At 44.1% G+C, this 16,115-nt stretch overlaps 1 protein-coding gene across 2 annotated transcripts in view; it reads left to right on the top strand.

Annotated features, from left to right (window-relative positions):
* nck1b (NCK adaptor protein 1b) overlaps positions 1 to 16,115 on the top strand; it is a 54,394-nt gene that overhangs the window by 23,300 nt on the left and 14,979 nt on the right. For both annotated transcript variants that reach the window (XM_019876040.1, XM_019876041.1), the window contains one exon: positions 10,399 to 11,153. In XM_019876040.1, the coding sequence (XP_019731599.1) occupies positions 10,399 to 11,153 (755 nt within the window). The remainder of the gene's footprint in view (positions 1 to 10,398; positions 11,154 to 16,115) is intronic.

Below are 16,115 nucleotides of genomic sequence, written 5' to 3'. Positions count from 1 at the left end.
ACGCACCACCGGGGCGGTCATGATCTATCGCTGTTCACGTACAACAGTGTAGTCATTGTGTCGGGGGCCATCCGTCGAACTACACCCCCTGCCCTCTTCCCATCTCCTGCACCTCGCTAACTTATCAGGGGGATGTCGTTGGCCCGAGTCTGTTCCCCCACGCACCACCGGGGCGGTCATGATCTATCGCTGTTCACGTACAACAGTGTAGTCATTGTGTCGGGTGCCATCCGTCGAACTACACCCCCTGCCCTCTTCCCATCTCCTGCACCTCGCTAACTTATCAGGGGAATGTCGTTGGCCCGAGTCTGTTGATCTTTTACAGCCCGTCACACACTTTTTGCAGTGATCTGAAGCTGGTACCTCCGTGCCGAGTGCTCCCTTCTGTCCACCTTCCCCTTTAAAACTTTAAACATACCCCTCGTTGTCCGAAGAGATTACACCAAGAGATCAGCTACCAAACTTGTATTTTTTTGGGCAACTTGGGGAAGTTGCTCTGCCCCCTCCCTCTGTTTTCCTGTTTCTTAGCCCCCCCCTCAAGTGAGCGGAAACTCTAATTTGAGCCACATTTCTTACCTCCCTACTATTGGAGGAGAGCTGGCCAGAGAGGAAGTGAGAAGTCAGAAGGAAGTTGAATCATTGTGCAGGGACTCTGTTGTTCAGGCGCGCGCTTGTTCCCGCTTATACGCTTCTCTCCTCGACTCATGTTTCCTTCCAGTCTTGTTCATCTTACCGGTCAAAAAAAAAAATTAGCTTAATCTTTTCGATACAGGGGGTCCTTGACTTATGTGGGGTTTACCTTTCTCATTGCCTTTATCTGTGCTTAAGATGGAACAGTCCGCAGTCTATCACTAACCCGCGCTCAGTAGGTTGGTCTCAACTGCAGTAAATATTTATTCAAAAAAAAATTTACACCTTAAATATAGAACAATAAGGCAGTAACAATGTGAAAATATGATGATTGCTTCTGGAGAAATTATCATTGTTTTGTGTGTGTGTCTGAAGGCATTGCCTTCTGGTGGGCCACTAGAAAATCCGGTGGGGCGGGGGGGCCTTCAAATGATCCTTGGTGCATGACAGTCATAAAATGTTGTCATGATTAGGTACTGCTGTCCGTTTTTCACTTGATCGTTTTACATTTGTGACCGAAGAGCATTTATCATACAAACCTTGACTCTCATAACTTTACCCATGCTATAGCCTAGCTGAGTGACTTGTGTACAAATTTGGTTTATCTCACCGCCGTAGGAACGGAAATGTGTAGTACACGGAGATCCCGAGTGGTAATATCGGGCTGCAACAGAAGGTGGGTGGCGTTGGCGTGCAAAGATGAGGTTTGAAGTTCTCATGTCATGGTTGTTGAAAGCAATTGTCGCTGTCAGAGAAGTACAGTGGTACCTCTACTTACGACTGTCTCTTCATGCGAAATTTTCAAGTTGCGAAACGACTCAGCAGGAAAATATTGCCTCCTGTTACGAAAGAGATTTCAAGATACGAAAGGTAAAAATACAGTCAGGCCTGCTCCTCGCAGCTCTGAGTTTCCTGAACGCAACATACTTATAGCTGCTCTGCCATTGGCTATTACCGAGCATCATCATGGCATCACATTGGCTCGGAGGAACCTCTACCATATGTATCTGTGTGTGTGTATAGACAAATAGAAAGATGTGTGTCTATGCAGCGTGCTCGTCATTCGCCCCTCGAGCCATGAGGTGTTCCGATAGTTTTACGTAAATGTGAATCACCCGGAAAAAGTGTTCACCAGTCGGGCGATCGCTCACAATGCTGATGTTTGCCTCGGACATTTTCAAAGGATTGTTAAAAGCCGACAAACACAAACGTCCTTATCTTTACAAATCAGCCGGCAAAAACCACTTCTGAGAGAGAACGTGAACTAAAGAGGGCAAAAAACGGTGAGGACACAGTTAAGTTAATTGACTATCATTTTTATTCTTTACTGTGTTCTTTGTTTTTTACATTATGCACAACTCTCGTTTATTGTGCGGTAATCTAATTCTAAAGTGTATTTGTTACATATTTTGATTTATTCTTATGCTTTATAAAACATTTCTGTCTGAATTTTGGGACGGATTAGGGCATTAACATGGAAAACGCGGCTCTACTTACAAAATGTTCTCATTAAGAAATGTCTTCCAGAACCAATTAATTTCGTAAGTAGAGGTACCACTGTAGTATCTGTCACACCAAACGTTAGCTCTGATGTCAACACAGCTCGAAAGATATTGTGCTTGAATGCAGTGTCTGTGTGAAAGCGCACTTTATTGTGGCAACGTGCTGCTAAATGCCGGCTCTTCATGAAATTCTCTCCGTGTAAAATAGGAGACATTTGTGGTCATTATAAGGATGTAGACCAATTTCAGTTCAGCATGCGGTCGTGGTGATACATTCCTACTTTTGCCTGAGCACGTGGAGAGGCTTATCTTTTCCCCGGGGAAGTGGAATGCACACATCTACAAATGTTTGCAAATTCAACACGGGAAATTGCATTTGTCCATCAAATGAGCAAACCATTCTTTTAATCAGGCTTGGCAATCATGTCTCTTGTCCGCTACTTAACGTTCTCAAACAACGCAGTTCTGGCGGAAGCCGACGAGTAACTTTATCATTGTCTGCCATGCGCTTGTGACAACATGCCGCCTCATGAGAGGCACTTTTGATGTGGCTGACGGCGGCCTTGGGTGGCTGCGCGGTTGCTCGTCACCCTTGGTTGACAGCGCCCAGATGGGATGGATGAAGAACTGATAATTATCACATCAAGTGCTTTTTGTGAAGTACTGTCGACCATCCGTGTTGGGAGTTCTCTTTCTCCGGCGTGCTGGGTAATGCTAACGTATTCCCTGAGGGACCAATCGGATTTGAAGTGGTTTTTGGTGGCGTCAGGCCATAAATGCTTTTTGACACCGTTCTCATTAGTGGTTTGCGAGATTTTGAGAAAAGACCTTCCTCATTGTGCTCTCATCCACTTGTATATTGAACACATCAGAAAATTCACACGTCCCACGTGATGCATTTTTGCATCTTCAAGCAGATAGTCTTTGTCAATCCGCTTTCATCCTTTTGGCAGCCCACGCGTTTGGTTCTTAGGCTGTCATTTCTGTTTCAAAAATGCAATGTGGCAGCACACAACGGGGCCACCGGCAGTTTGTCATTCAGAGCAGTTCAGAATCACAAGTCATGGAATAACATGTCACACATTCAAAAATAATCATCATAAAATATGTTACGCTCACCAAAAATGCAGATTATTATATGGGATGTGTGTGTATTCCTACAAATGTAGTTGCTCATCAAAGTTGGCTGGAACAAATTTTGTCCATTGTCCGTCTGTGAAATCTGATTTCGTTCAAGATAATGTGATTTCAGTCTTTAGTTTTTAAATACCATAAGTATGTTTTGAACTACAGCGAAGATGTGCAAAGACAGAACAATTTAGTACTGAATTTTTTAATGTAATATTCAACTCTTTTCACGATTTCAGTTATCCCGTTTTTTTCCTTCTTTTGTGTGGCAAACATAATAGAAGAAAATTATAGCCATCATTCCAGACGACCCGGCCGCTGCTCTGATCAGTTGTCCGCTGGCCTCTTGGTCCGCTAGACCACTCGGTTACCTGGACCCATATATGGCTTAAAACTGGGTGTCCGTATCGTCCAATAAGACACCGCCTGACTTGGTTCTTTGTCGTATCGGTCCACATAAGAGGGGCACTTCATGAGATACTTAAGATGATACGTGGCAATTCGGATTTTGGTGCGGCTGTGCCACAGGTTACCGCCTCCTTGGGGAAATCAGTCGTAGTGCTCGCATACAATTTTTTGGACAGATTTATGTTGTGACTGAAAATATTTACCGTATTTATAGAAGTCAGTTTGTTTTCATAATTTGTCCGGGGGTGTGACTTATACACTGAAGCGACTGATGTGTGAAATTATTAACACATTATTCTATCATTTTACGTTATTTTCACCTTAAACCGCAAGAGGGCGCTCTATGCCTGCATTGATAAATTGACGATGAAGCGACGTAGAAGAGGAAGCGCTGCATCTTCTGCCTACGGAGTTGGCGGAGTTGTTTAAAAGTGACACAGAGGATGAATATTTCATTGGATTTAGTGATTTGGAGTGACACTGATGGTTTGGTAAAGTTGTTAGCATGTTCTTTATGCTATAGTAATCTGAATAACTCTTAATATGTTCCGTGAACATACCAGGCATTTTTTCCGTTCGTCATTTATGCATCATGTAACGTTAGTGTATCATCCACTTCTTCAGCCTGTTGTTCTCTATTTTTACTTTTACTTTAAATTGCCTTTCAAAATGACATGTCTGTTTTTGGTGTTGGATTCTATCAAATAATTTCCCCCCAAAATGTGATTTATACTCTAGTGTTTTTTTTCATCATGCATTTTATGGCTGCTGCAATTTATACTCTGGAGCGAGTTATAATCCGTAAAATACGGTATTATCTTTTTTGGAAATAAATTATGAAATGTTTCCCCCGACAATGCGCTCATGTACAATACCCTTGGTTGGGAAAGATCTTACTATGCCAATAGTAAAGGCATATTTACAAAAAAATATTTGTCTGAAAAACATATCTAGGCCACAGATTTAAAAAAGAAAAACATATTTACATAAACAGAGTACAGTATTTCTGAATGCACCTTTTGCTGCTTGACAAACTATTCTTATCCTGTTTTACAAGCTAGTTCACTACTCATTATTCATCATCTGGAAATGGTGTACCTCGGAACCATCTTCAACTGAGGATGGTCCGAACATCATTTTGAGCCTTAGGGACTTGTCAATACAGCCTCGATCGCAGCATGTGCCACCAGCAAAAAACACGGGCCAAAGGGCACCTCTCAGGTCTCCGTCGCGGCCTAATGTCTGCCCTCCTTGATGTGTCTGAGCGCCAAAAGTCAGCGAGCTGTCTTTGGAGCTGTTCTGAGTCACTGCGTTATTTTTGAAGAGACACACTTCAAGACCACATTGTAAACTCTCGTCAGATGTCTGTATTGAAATGACAATGCTGTGAGAAAGCCATTACCATTCGGGACTGTCTCGTGAGTCGATAGTAATCACTGTGGGGGTGGAACAACATTGAGTGATGCCAAGATGAAGGCATGAGCACGACTGTCACGGCTCACCTGTTTTTCCTGGGTTTGGTCATGTGAAGTTTGCAAGCTGAGCCCCTAGGCCGCCTGCAATGTCATTTTCCCTTCCTTCCCCCTTTAAGATGATAACAAATGGTAATTGTGTACATTCACTCCACACAGTTCATCACTTGCATTTGGCCTACAGCTATCCTAAAACCGCAAATTTTCTGCCAGTCCAAGTGAGCGCATTGTGTCCCGAGCTGTGAGATGTCCCGGCTTTGTCAGACAGCCTGACGCGGGGTGTTGTCGTCCACAGAGGAAGAGCCCTGAAATGAAGGGAAGCCGAGGGTCGAGAGGGCCACAGACAGACAATGGACAAGCTGCCAGCAAAGGAAAAGCAGAGTAAAAAACAAAACCAGTTCCTGTGCGCGCCTGTTCACTAAACAAACGCCGCTCGCCACTTTGGCACGTTCGCCCCCTCGTGCCACGCACACCCCATCCGTAAACAGTCTCCAATGGGCTTTTTAGTGGTCATTAACATAAGAATGTTAGGCTACCCCCAAGGAAATGCAAACGAAAAAGCCTGTCATGTGGATTGAAAGAAGTTTCTCCTCTCTCGACCTGTTGTTGGTAGTGGTCACGAGGTAATCACACTTTGTGGCTATGAGGGGGAAGCACTCGGCTTCATTTCGCCACATACAGTGGTACCGCTACTTATGAAATTAATTGGTTCTGGAAGAAATTTCTGAACTAGAAAATTTTGTGAGTCGACGTGTTTTCCATGTAAAAGCCCTAATCCGTTCCAGCCCCCCCCCCCTTCCCAAAATTCAGACATAAATGTTTTATAAAGCATAAAAATGCATCAAAATATGGAACAAATGCATGTTATAATTAAATTATTGCACAATAAATGAGTGTAAAGAATGAAAATGATGGTCATCTAACTGTGTCCTCCTTGTTTTTTGCCCTCTTAAGTTCATGTTCTCTCTCAGAAGTGGTTTTTGCCTGGCGTTTTGTCAAGAACTGATCCACGGGCATTTGCTTTTAACAATCCTTCGAAAATGTCCAAGGCAAACATCAGCATAGTGGGCGATCGCCCGACTGGTGAACACTTTTTCTGGTGATTTACATTTACGCAAAACTATTTAAACACCTCAATGACGAGGACGCTACATTGACACATTTTTTTCCATCTACACACATCAAGACATACGATAGAGGTCCCTTTTAGCCAATGGGATGATAGGATCATGCTCTGTAATAGCCAATGGCAGAGCAGCTATAAGTATGTTGCGTTCAGGAAACTCGGAGCTGTGAGTAGCAGACCATCCTGTATTTTTACCTTTCGTATCTTGAAATTTCTTTCGGAACAAGAGGCAATATTTTCCTGTTGAGGCGTTTTGTAACTTGAAAATTTCATATGAAGAGACGTTCGTAAACAGAGTTACCGCTGTACTACAATGCTTGCCAAATTCAAACCGTCGCCCGTGTTTACAGACCACCAAATGGCCGTCGTTCTTTGTTTCGTAGGTATATGCAAATACAAATCACTGGTCAAGGAAGAAGCCAATAATTTTTGGTTGGCTATTCGGCAATTCCAGAGTCGATCTGCCATTCCATAAATATGCACTTTTGCTTAATGAGTTACTTGTCGAAGACGGTGTCACCACGTATCCCGAGTTCATCTTGGAAACTGCACAAAGAAATAGTTGCCAAAATGCAGGTCAAACTTTACTATTTTATGCGTGCTATTTTTAATTTTTTTCGTGATCAGTGGTGTTCGAATGGGCTCTTTGTTGTCCCTGTGTGAACGATCGCATCCTTGAACTGTTTAAATGAAAGGGGATTGTCTTTTTCTTGGGGGGCCAGTGCATTATTCTGACCCCAAACTGTCAGCGGCCGCGGGTCGCTGTGAAGGCTTCCAATTCCATACTAATCCGATTAAGATTGCTTGGTCTAATTGAGCAATCCGACACTGATTACCTCAATAACAGGACCCCTCACCCCCAGTATTGTCCAACTGCCGCCTACCTGTAGCTGAGCACTTCATGCAAATCCCAACTTGTTTTTTTTTTGTCACTCTGACCCAGTTTGAACATCTACTCAAATGAGGCGGTCTCAGGCGGCATTCTGCTTCCAATGCAAAGCCTTCATACAAGGAAGCAGAAATGAATCTCTGATAAGGCAGTAGTGTCGGGAACCAGTTAGATACAACTCTGACATCATGTCCAGCAAGCAGATCTAAAGATGCGTTAATTATGCAGCGCTGAGTCCTCAAGCTTGTTTGGAGCGACCCCACCGGGCAGTTGCAGCTGAGACGTCCACTTGCGTTTGTAGTCTGCAATTCAATGCATTGGCATGACTAATAACAGGCTCTACCTTGGAGCATTTGGGGCCTCTCTGCCCTTGGGGTTGCATTTTTTTTTTTTTTTTTGTCCCGGCTTTCGGATCCGAACATCTGTCAGGGACAATTCATCCGCGGCTTCTCAGAAAATCAACACGACCATCCCAGCGTCGTCCTGGAAACTCCACCCTAATGTCAACCAGCTGACTTTTTATTATGCAAGTCTCGCAAACGTAATCAGTTTTTTCCCGCAATACATCATTGGGTCACCGATAGCATTGAGAGCAAAGGCATTCTCAGTCCAAGAATGATTGTGCTGGCGTACCGTTGCGTTGCTTTGTTTCCACCAAAGAGCGTTTTCGTATTTCGGGATGGGACTCCTGGAAGTGTTTTGTGGTCTCTCGGAAAGTGGGAACAGTGTGACCGGCGTCATCTGTGAGCGCGCGCCATACTGCCAAGTGGAAATTCTTGTCAAGTAAGATGGAGATCACAGGCTTGCCAAAAGCTCGGCCTCAGGGCTCTACAACCACCAGGAGAGAGAGGGCCGCAGGGACCTACTAATCCCCTTCCTTTTGGATTACAGTCGACCCTCAGAACTCAAATACAATCCCTTCCAGGGGGCTTTTCAACCATTTCTAATCCATTTATTTGGATTGCCCAAAAAGAGAAGAGTGGATTTGTCTCATTTCAATGTTTACAAATCTACACAGACTCTTCATTGTCACATGAACATGCCATCCTGTTGTAGGTCATTCCAGTTTACCGTATTTTCCGGATTATAAATTGCTCCGGAGTACAAATCGCAACAGTTATAAAAGGCCTAATGAAGAAGAAAAAAAAAACACAAGTCACGCTGGAGTATAAATCGCATTTTTGGGTTAAGTTTATTTGATAAAATCCCAACACCAAGAACAGACATGTCATCTTGAAAGGCAATTTTAAATAAAAATAAAATAGAGAACAGCAGGCCGAATAAGTGTACTATATGCTAACGTGACATGACGCATAAACAACGAACAGAGAATGTGCCTGGTATGTTCACGTAACATATTAAGCATTGTTCAGATAACTATAGCATAAAAAACATGCTAACAAGTTCACCAAACCATCAATGTCACTCCAAATCACTAAATCCAATGAAATCTTAATCTTCGGTGTCAAGTTTAATGAACTGCACCATCTCCGAAGGTAGAAGATGCGGCGCTTCCTCTTCTACGCCGCTTACGTCAGACTCGTCATCGACTTATCAACACAGGCCTAGAGCACCCTCTTGCGGTTTAATGTGAAAATAACGTGAAATGATCGAATAATGTGTGAATATTTTCACACATAAATCGCTCCAGAGTATAGGTCACACCCCCGGCAGAACGATGAAAAAAACTGATTTATAGTCCGGGAAATATGGTAATAGCAGTGTGTTTAAAAACAAAAAACTTTTAATGATGTTATGATTGGGCCTTGTGTCATTTTGAGTATGAAAACACTTCTCGGCCCTAAAAACAGTAAATTATGTTGGCAACTGACTGGCACTTTCCTGTGCTACGTAAACACACATTCTTACGTCGCTGAGAAAGCGAGTTCATTGCTTTCATAATTCACAAAACGTCATGTGTCAGGGTCATCGTAAACAGAGGACCCTGTGTGTATCATCTTTGTACATGCAAATGCTTTGGGACCACTGCGCATTGTATTCCAGAGACAAGTGGCCACACTACCTGAGAGAGTAAAACATTTAGTGTATAAAAGGCTGGAAAATGTGGAATATTTCACTTTTTTGTGGATCACAGAATCTCGAAAACAATGTAACATATCACCACCATTTTTGAGAAACCGCTTCATGTCCCGGTTACATATTTGGCCAAACTTTTGGCACCTTAAATGAGCATAGCATGCTAACGTTGCTGGAGTCAATGATTTTAAAATGTGTAGCAAACCATAGCTTTGGACAATCACTTCCATTTGTTCAATTTTTTGGGGGCCAACAAAGAAAAGAACAAAACTGACTGTGGACGTGGCATTATGCAAAGCAAGCAGACACAATGCACCAACTTGAGTCATTTCAACCACAATGACCAGCCATACGTGGAGCTGATAGTCTTTCAAGTTTGTCATCAGATTATCCTTTCCGTGGGCTGGCTGCCTGCGAGGGTTGTGTGTGCAGTGATCCGGCATCCAGTTGCTCTCAAGTCGAGCCGCCGAGGTGATTAGTGCACTCTTGATTAGCGACGACAAAATCTCACTGAGCCTTTTGGGCCTACACAGTTAACAAATTTGAACACATTTTTTCCCCCACTCAATAATTCATTTAATGTACCTTACAACTTGCTGCTCACAGTTTTAATTACCGTATTTTCCGCACTATAAGGCGCACCTTAAAACCTACAATTTTCTCAAAAGCTGACAGTGCGCCTTATAATCCGATGTGCCTTATATATAGATCAATATTCTGACTTCTTGAATTTTAAAGTATTTTAAATGTTCTGGAAAGAGCTTTGTTAAGGCTCTCTAAATGAAGCTGTGTTGTATTGTATTCCCTTTAGCATAGCTCCATCTAGTGGATGCATCACGCAACCGCAGCCACTATAGTGGTTTCGTTTTTATTCGCCTTATAATGCGGTGCGCCCTAGATATGAAAACAGTTTTAAAAACGCCTTATAGTGCGGAAAATACTGTATCTATTATTCCTTAATGGGATTGGAGAATCTCTGATTTGAACTCCTGCGCATGGATGTAGCGTTACTGCCCATAACTGATGCCACGTTGGTGTCCTTTGGACAGAAAACGACTGTAGCATAGACGGACTTGATAGTACGTCTGCTGGTTGCAGCCATTTTGTTTTAATTTCTTTAGGATGCCATAAAGCAACAGTCAGTGTATTATGTGTGTACGTCCCTGTTGTTAACGTTGAACTTATGTCATTGGTCGTTCTCTACAGGAATTGGAAAGGTGAAGAGCAGGAAAGGGGGCATGAGGGATACGGCCTCCAACGCCGACACCGACATGTACGCCGACAACGGCGAGCGCCTGTACGACCTGAACCTGCCTGCCCTGGTCAAGTTCAGTTACGCGGCGGAGCGTGAAGATGAGCTCTCCTTGGTCAAAGGCACTCGGGTGGTGGTGATGGAGAAATGCAGTGACGGCTGGTGGCGCGGCAGCTACAGCGGACGCTCCGGCTGGTTCCCGTCCAACTACGTGACAGAAGACGTGGACGGGACGGCGGGAGGAGGAGGGCCCGGCAGCCTCGGGGACCCGTCGGGATCGCTCACGGAGAAGCTGGCGGCCGTGGTGAACAGCACAGCCAACGGGAACCGGGTGTTACACACGGTGCAGGCGCTCTACCCCTTCGGCTCGGACAACGATGAGGAGCTGAACTTTGAGAAGGGGGAGGTGATGGAGGTGGTGGAGAAGCCCGAGAACGACCCAGAGTGGTGGAAATGTCGCAAGGCTGACGGCCAACTCGGCCTGGTGCCCAAGAACTACGTGACGGTGCTGGACTCGGCCTCGCACAAAACCACAGCGGGGCCCGCCGGCCCACCCACACCCGACTGTGACTACATTTCGCCGTCCGGCAGCGGGCGATTCGCGGGCAAGGAGTGGTACTACGGGAAGGTGACGCGCCACCAGGCGGAGGTGGCACTCAACCAGCGAGGCACCGAGGGGGACTTCCTCATTCGAGACAGCGAGTCATCAGTGAGTTGATAATTTCGAACCGTATTCGAGTTGCTATTCGTCATTCTACATCAGCGGTCCCTAACCTTTTTTTCCCTACGGACCGGTTTCATGTCAGACAATATTTCAGAGACCGGCCTTTAAGCCCGGATAAATACAACAAAATAATAAGATATGACCGACATGAAAACTGTGATATTTTCAAAACATAATAATAAACACGAATCATGACACGAGGAACGTCCTATCTGGCCGCAACACACTCTGGTTGCTCTGGTAACGTTTAAACGTGCCTTCCAAATAAGATACACCGCACATACAAAGTGCATGAAAAATACGACTCACCATTGCCGCATACTATGCAGAGTGGACTTGGTATGTAGGAATCTCCCGTTGAGATAAATCCATATTTTAAGTTGGACTCCTGATACTGTCTATTAATTGCAGCCTTTTTTTTCTTGAAAGTCGAAGGCTCGTCTTCTGTCTCCTTGTTGGGCCATTTCCCCTTCCCAAAGAAACTTTCCAAAGATGTTTGTTTTTTTACTCATTTTGTGAGCTCCTGGGTTTCATTGTAGCGGTAAACGATCATGTGACCGAGAAGCGCACCTTCGCCTGCGTCACGAGTGACCTGGGTTTCATTGTAGCGGTAAACGATCATGTGACCAAGAAGCGCGCCTTCGCCTGCGTCAAGAGTGACATACTGGAGACGGATACAACAAGAGAATTTTTTTTTTTCAAAATAAAACATCTTCCAGATTCCGAAGTGAATAAAACGGAAGTAATGTAAGTTATTTCATCTTTCTATACGCCCCGGGGGTTGGGGACCGCTGCTCTACATCTAAAGTAATCTGCGGCATACACGATTTGCAGTTCACTGTTCACCTATTTAGGCTTTTTTTTCCTGTGCGATGATCAGCCACCAGCTATTTGCTGAGAACCAGAGTTTTAAAAGAAAGAAGGTCCTTGATTTACGGCGGTCTCTGTCGCCTCTCAAGGTACTATGTCGGTGTAGACTTGAGTCATTCATGTCAACTGAATGAACGCATCTTGGTTGTTGAAGACGTTTCAACTTGGGATTCTTCCATTCCAAATCTCGGTTTGCTAACGTCACCGTTGCTTGAGACAATCCACGGGAGAGTGATGTCGGGATAGTGTTAGCTGATGACCAGTCATGACGCAGACCTCCTCCTCTGTTTGGAGAAGGCAGCAGAACCGAAAGTTCCTTCTTTTTGAGATGCAAATGAACTGCTGACTCTGGACCCATGTCGTGCCATGTGTTAATTTTTGGTGGTTGCTCGGTCACGCCGATGTCAAGGGCACTGCACCCCTCACGACACTACACTGCACTGCATGAACAACATTGCTGAGTTTGCTGTTCTGGATTCTGTCCTTGGGTTTGAACCGTCTTTTGTCTGAGGGGGTCGCTGCGTTTGAAGACAAGCCACCCATGTAAAGGACCGCGGCGTTACTCCCCCTATTGTTGTCGTCCCCGGGATTGGTCTTCGTGGCTTTTCTTCTGTCAGATAAGACAAAAGCCCACATCTAACTGGGTCAGTCACAGTGACGAAGCTCTGCAGGAGCCTGGTAATGATCCTAAGCATTTGAATCAGGTTTATTGGAGGAGGGAAACATCTAAAATATTGCCCTCGAGGACCAGAGTTTGACACCCATGGTGGAAAGAATGTCATCGTGTGCAACAAGAAGGCACGCTCAGTTACCGCCAGTTTTTTTTTTATTCGTATTGTTGGATTGGAAGTGTTTTCATATGAAAATTTTCTGTAATTATCCATCCATCCATCTTCCGATCCGCTTATCCAGGGTTCCCACGGGTCCGTAAAGTTCATAAAAATAAATAAGAAAAGAAGTTGTAAAATTATGTTCTTAATTGTCCTTAATTTTCAGGGAAAGCTTCGAAAATCAATAAAAATCCGTAAAAAAAATATTTTTATTCCAAAATAAACTGATTGTTGGATTGGAAGTGTTTTCATATGAAAATTTTCTGTAATTATCCATCCATCCATCTTCCGATCCGCTTATCCAGGGTTCCCACGGGTCCGTAAAGTTCATAAAAATAAATAAGAAAAGAAGTTGTAAAATTATGTTCTTAATTGTCCTTAATTTTCAGGGAAAGCTTCGAAAATCAATAAAAATCCGTAAAAAAAATATTTTTATTCCAAAATATGCAGAGTAGGCTTGGTGCGTGTGAATCTCCCGTTGAGATAAAGCCGTATTTGAAATAGGACTCCTAATACTGTCTATTAAATGTAGCCTTCTCTTTCTTGAAAGTCGTCGGCTCCTCTTCCGTCTCCTGGCTGGGCCTTTTCCCCTTCCTGAAAAAACTTTTTAAAGACGTTTGTTTTTTTATGCGGTAACCTATCACGTGACCGAGAAGCACGCATTCACCTGTGTCAAGAGTGACATATTGTAGAATGATATAACAGAATCCGATTTTTTTTTTTCAAAATAAAACATCTTCCAGATTCCGAAGTGAATAAAACGGAAGTAATGTAAGTTATTTCATCTTTCTATACGCCCCGGGGGTTGGGGACCGCTGCTCTACATCTAAAGTAATCTGCGGCATACACGATTTGCAGTTCACTGTTCACCTATTTAGGCTTTTTTTTCCTGTGCGATGATCAGCCACCAGCTATTTGCTTAGAACCAGAGTTTTAAAAGAAAGAAGGTCCTTGATTTACGGCGGTCTCTGTCGCCTCTCAAGGTACTATGTCGGTGTAGACTTGAGTCATTCATGTCAACTGAATGAACGCATCTTGGTTGTTGAAGACGTTTCAACTTGGGATTCTTCCATTCCAAATCTCGGTTTGCTAACGTCACCGTTGCTTGAGACAATCCACGGGAGAGTGATGTCGGGATAGTGTTAGCTGATGACCAGTCATGACGCAGACCTCCTCCTCTGTTTGGAGAAGGCAGCAGAACCGAAAGTTCCTTCTTTTTGAGATGCAAATGAACTGCTGACTCTGGACCCATGTCGTGCCATGTCTTAATTTTTGGTGGTTGCTCGGTCACGCCGATGTCAAGGGCACTGCACCCCTCACGACACTACACTGCACTGCATGAACAACATTGCTGAGTTTGCTGTTCTGGATTCTGTCCTTGGGTTTGAACCGTCTTTTGTCTGAGGGGGTCGCTGCGTTTGAAGACAAGCCACCCATGTAAAGGACCGCGGCGTTACTCCCCCTATTGTTGTCGTCCCCGGGATTGGTCTTCGTGGCTTTTCTTCTGTCAGATAAGACAAAAGCCCACATCTAACTGGGTCAGTCACAGTGACGAAGCTCTGCAGGAGCCTGGTAATGATCCTAAGCATTTGAATCAGGTTTATTGGAGGAGGGAAACATCTAAAATATTGCCCTCGAGGACCAGAGTTTGACACCCATGGTGGAAAGAATGTCATCGTGTGCAACAAGAAGGCACGCTCAGTTACCGCCAGTTTTTTTTTTATTCGTATTGTTGGATTGGAAGTGTTTTCATATGAAAATTTTCTGTAATTATCCATCCATCCATCTTCCGATCCGCTTATCCAGGGTTCCCACGGGTCCGTAAAGTTCATAAAAATAAATAAGAAAAGAAGTTGTAAAATTATGTTCTTAATTGTCCTTAATTTTCAGGGAAAGCTTCGAAAATCAATAAAAATCCGTAAAAAAAATATTTTTATTCCAAAATAAACTGGTTTTATATTTTCTAAATTTAAAATTTTCTTCGTGTACTTTATTTGAGAATGAATTCGGGTTTGTTTTTCATTTTCCGACCTGTAATACAGGTCGGAAAATGAAAATTTGACATACAGTATGTTAAATAAAGAGTTAGCTGATTGCCCCCAAAAATATAGATGTGCCCTTCCTTTGGCAGCAATGATTTGAACACCAGCTCAGTGATATGTGGCTTTCTATTTAGCTCGCATATTGCTGAGCGGACATTAAATCAACCGTGAATCCCCTGCTGAATGGAGAAAAAGTCCTTAAAAATTTGCTAAATTAGCCCTTGAAGTCCTTTAAAGTCCAAATATAAAAAGCAAGTGGAAGAGTGGGAACCCTGTTATCCTCACCAGGGACGCGGGGGGTGCTGGAGCCTATCCCAGCTGTCTTCGGGCAGTACACAGGGGACACTCTGAACCGGTTGCCAGCCAATCATAGGGCACACAGAGACGGACAACCATCCACACTCACACATTGGGACAATTTTGCGTGTTCAATCAGCCTGCTATGCATGTTTTCGGAAATGTGGGAGGAAACCGAGTACTCGGAGAAAACACGCAGGAGAACATGCAAACGCCACACAGGGAGGCCGGAGCCAGAATTGAACCCAGTGCTCTCTCTGGACTGTGAGATCGACGCGCTAACCACTGGACCACCGGGCCGCCCTTTTCTGGAATTATGAATTTAGTAATGCGTTAGGATGGGTTCCGGATAGACCTTTGGGCACCGTCACCGCTGTGTGAATGCAATTGTCATCAACTGAGCCTCTTTGAAGTGGCACACACTGTCATAGTAATTCCATCGCTTCACAGAGTCGAGTCAAAGTCTGTTCAAGAGCAAAATAGGCGACAAGTTTGGAACGCTACTTTGATCATCCCAAGCGTGTGTTGCTCAAGCAATGTTGGGCCTTTTTTGTTTTTTTCACAAAGGGAAGAAATGATGTCACGCCATTGCCCGCTTTGCGTTCCATCAGATTGCTCTGATGTTATCCTAAACTGCTCACTGGCTCCTTGTTTGGTTGAGTGACTTTGATGGTACACGCAAGGGGCCTCGGTTCAATGACAGCGATGCACAATGAACTAGTTTGCACAGTGGCGGAAGAAAATGTTGTCACAAGAAGGCATGTTCAGTTGTCCTGGTACTTGTTTTGGACTTTTGACCTAGGAATTAGAACATATCAACCGATAATGCGTTCTGTTTGGGTCACGTTCACTGACAATAACGGCCGGCGTGAACCAAGGACCCGCCGCGTATCGTCTCCCGTGCATTG

Source organism: Hippocampus comes, unplaced genomic scaffold (genome assembly GCF_001891065.2).
Source record: "Hippocampus comes isolate QL1 unplaced genomic scaffold, H_comes_QL1_v1.1 scaffold60, whole genome shotgun sequence".
Lineage (NCBI taxonomy): Eukaryota > Metazoa > Chordata > Actinopteri > Syngnathiformes > Syngnathidae > Hippocampus > Hippocampus comes.
The sequence above is the reverse complement of the archived record's forward strand: the minus strand, read 5'-3'. Positions and strand labels throughout refer to the sequence as shown.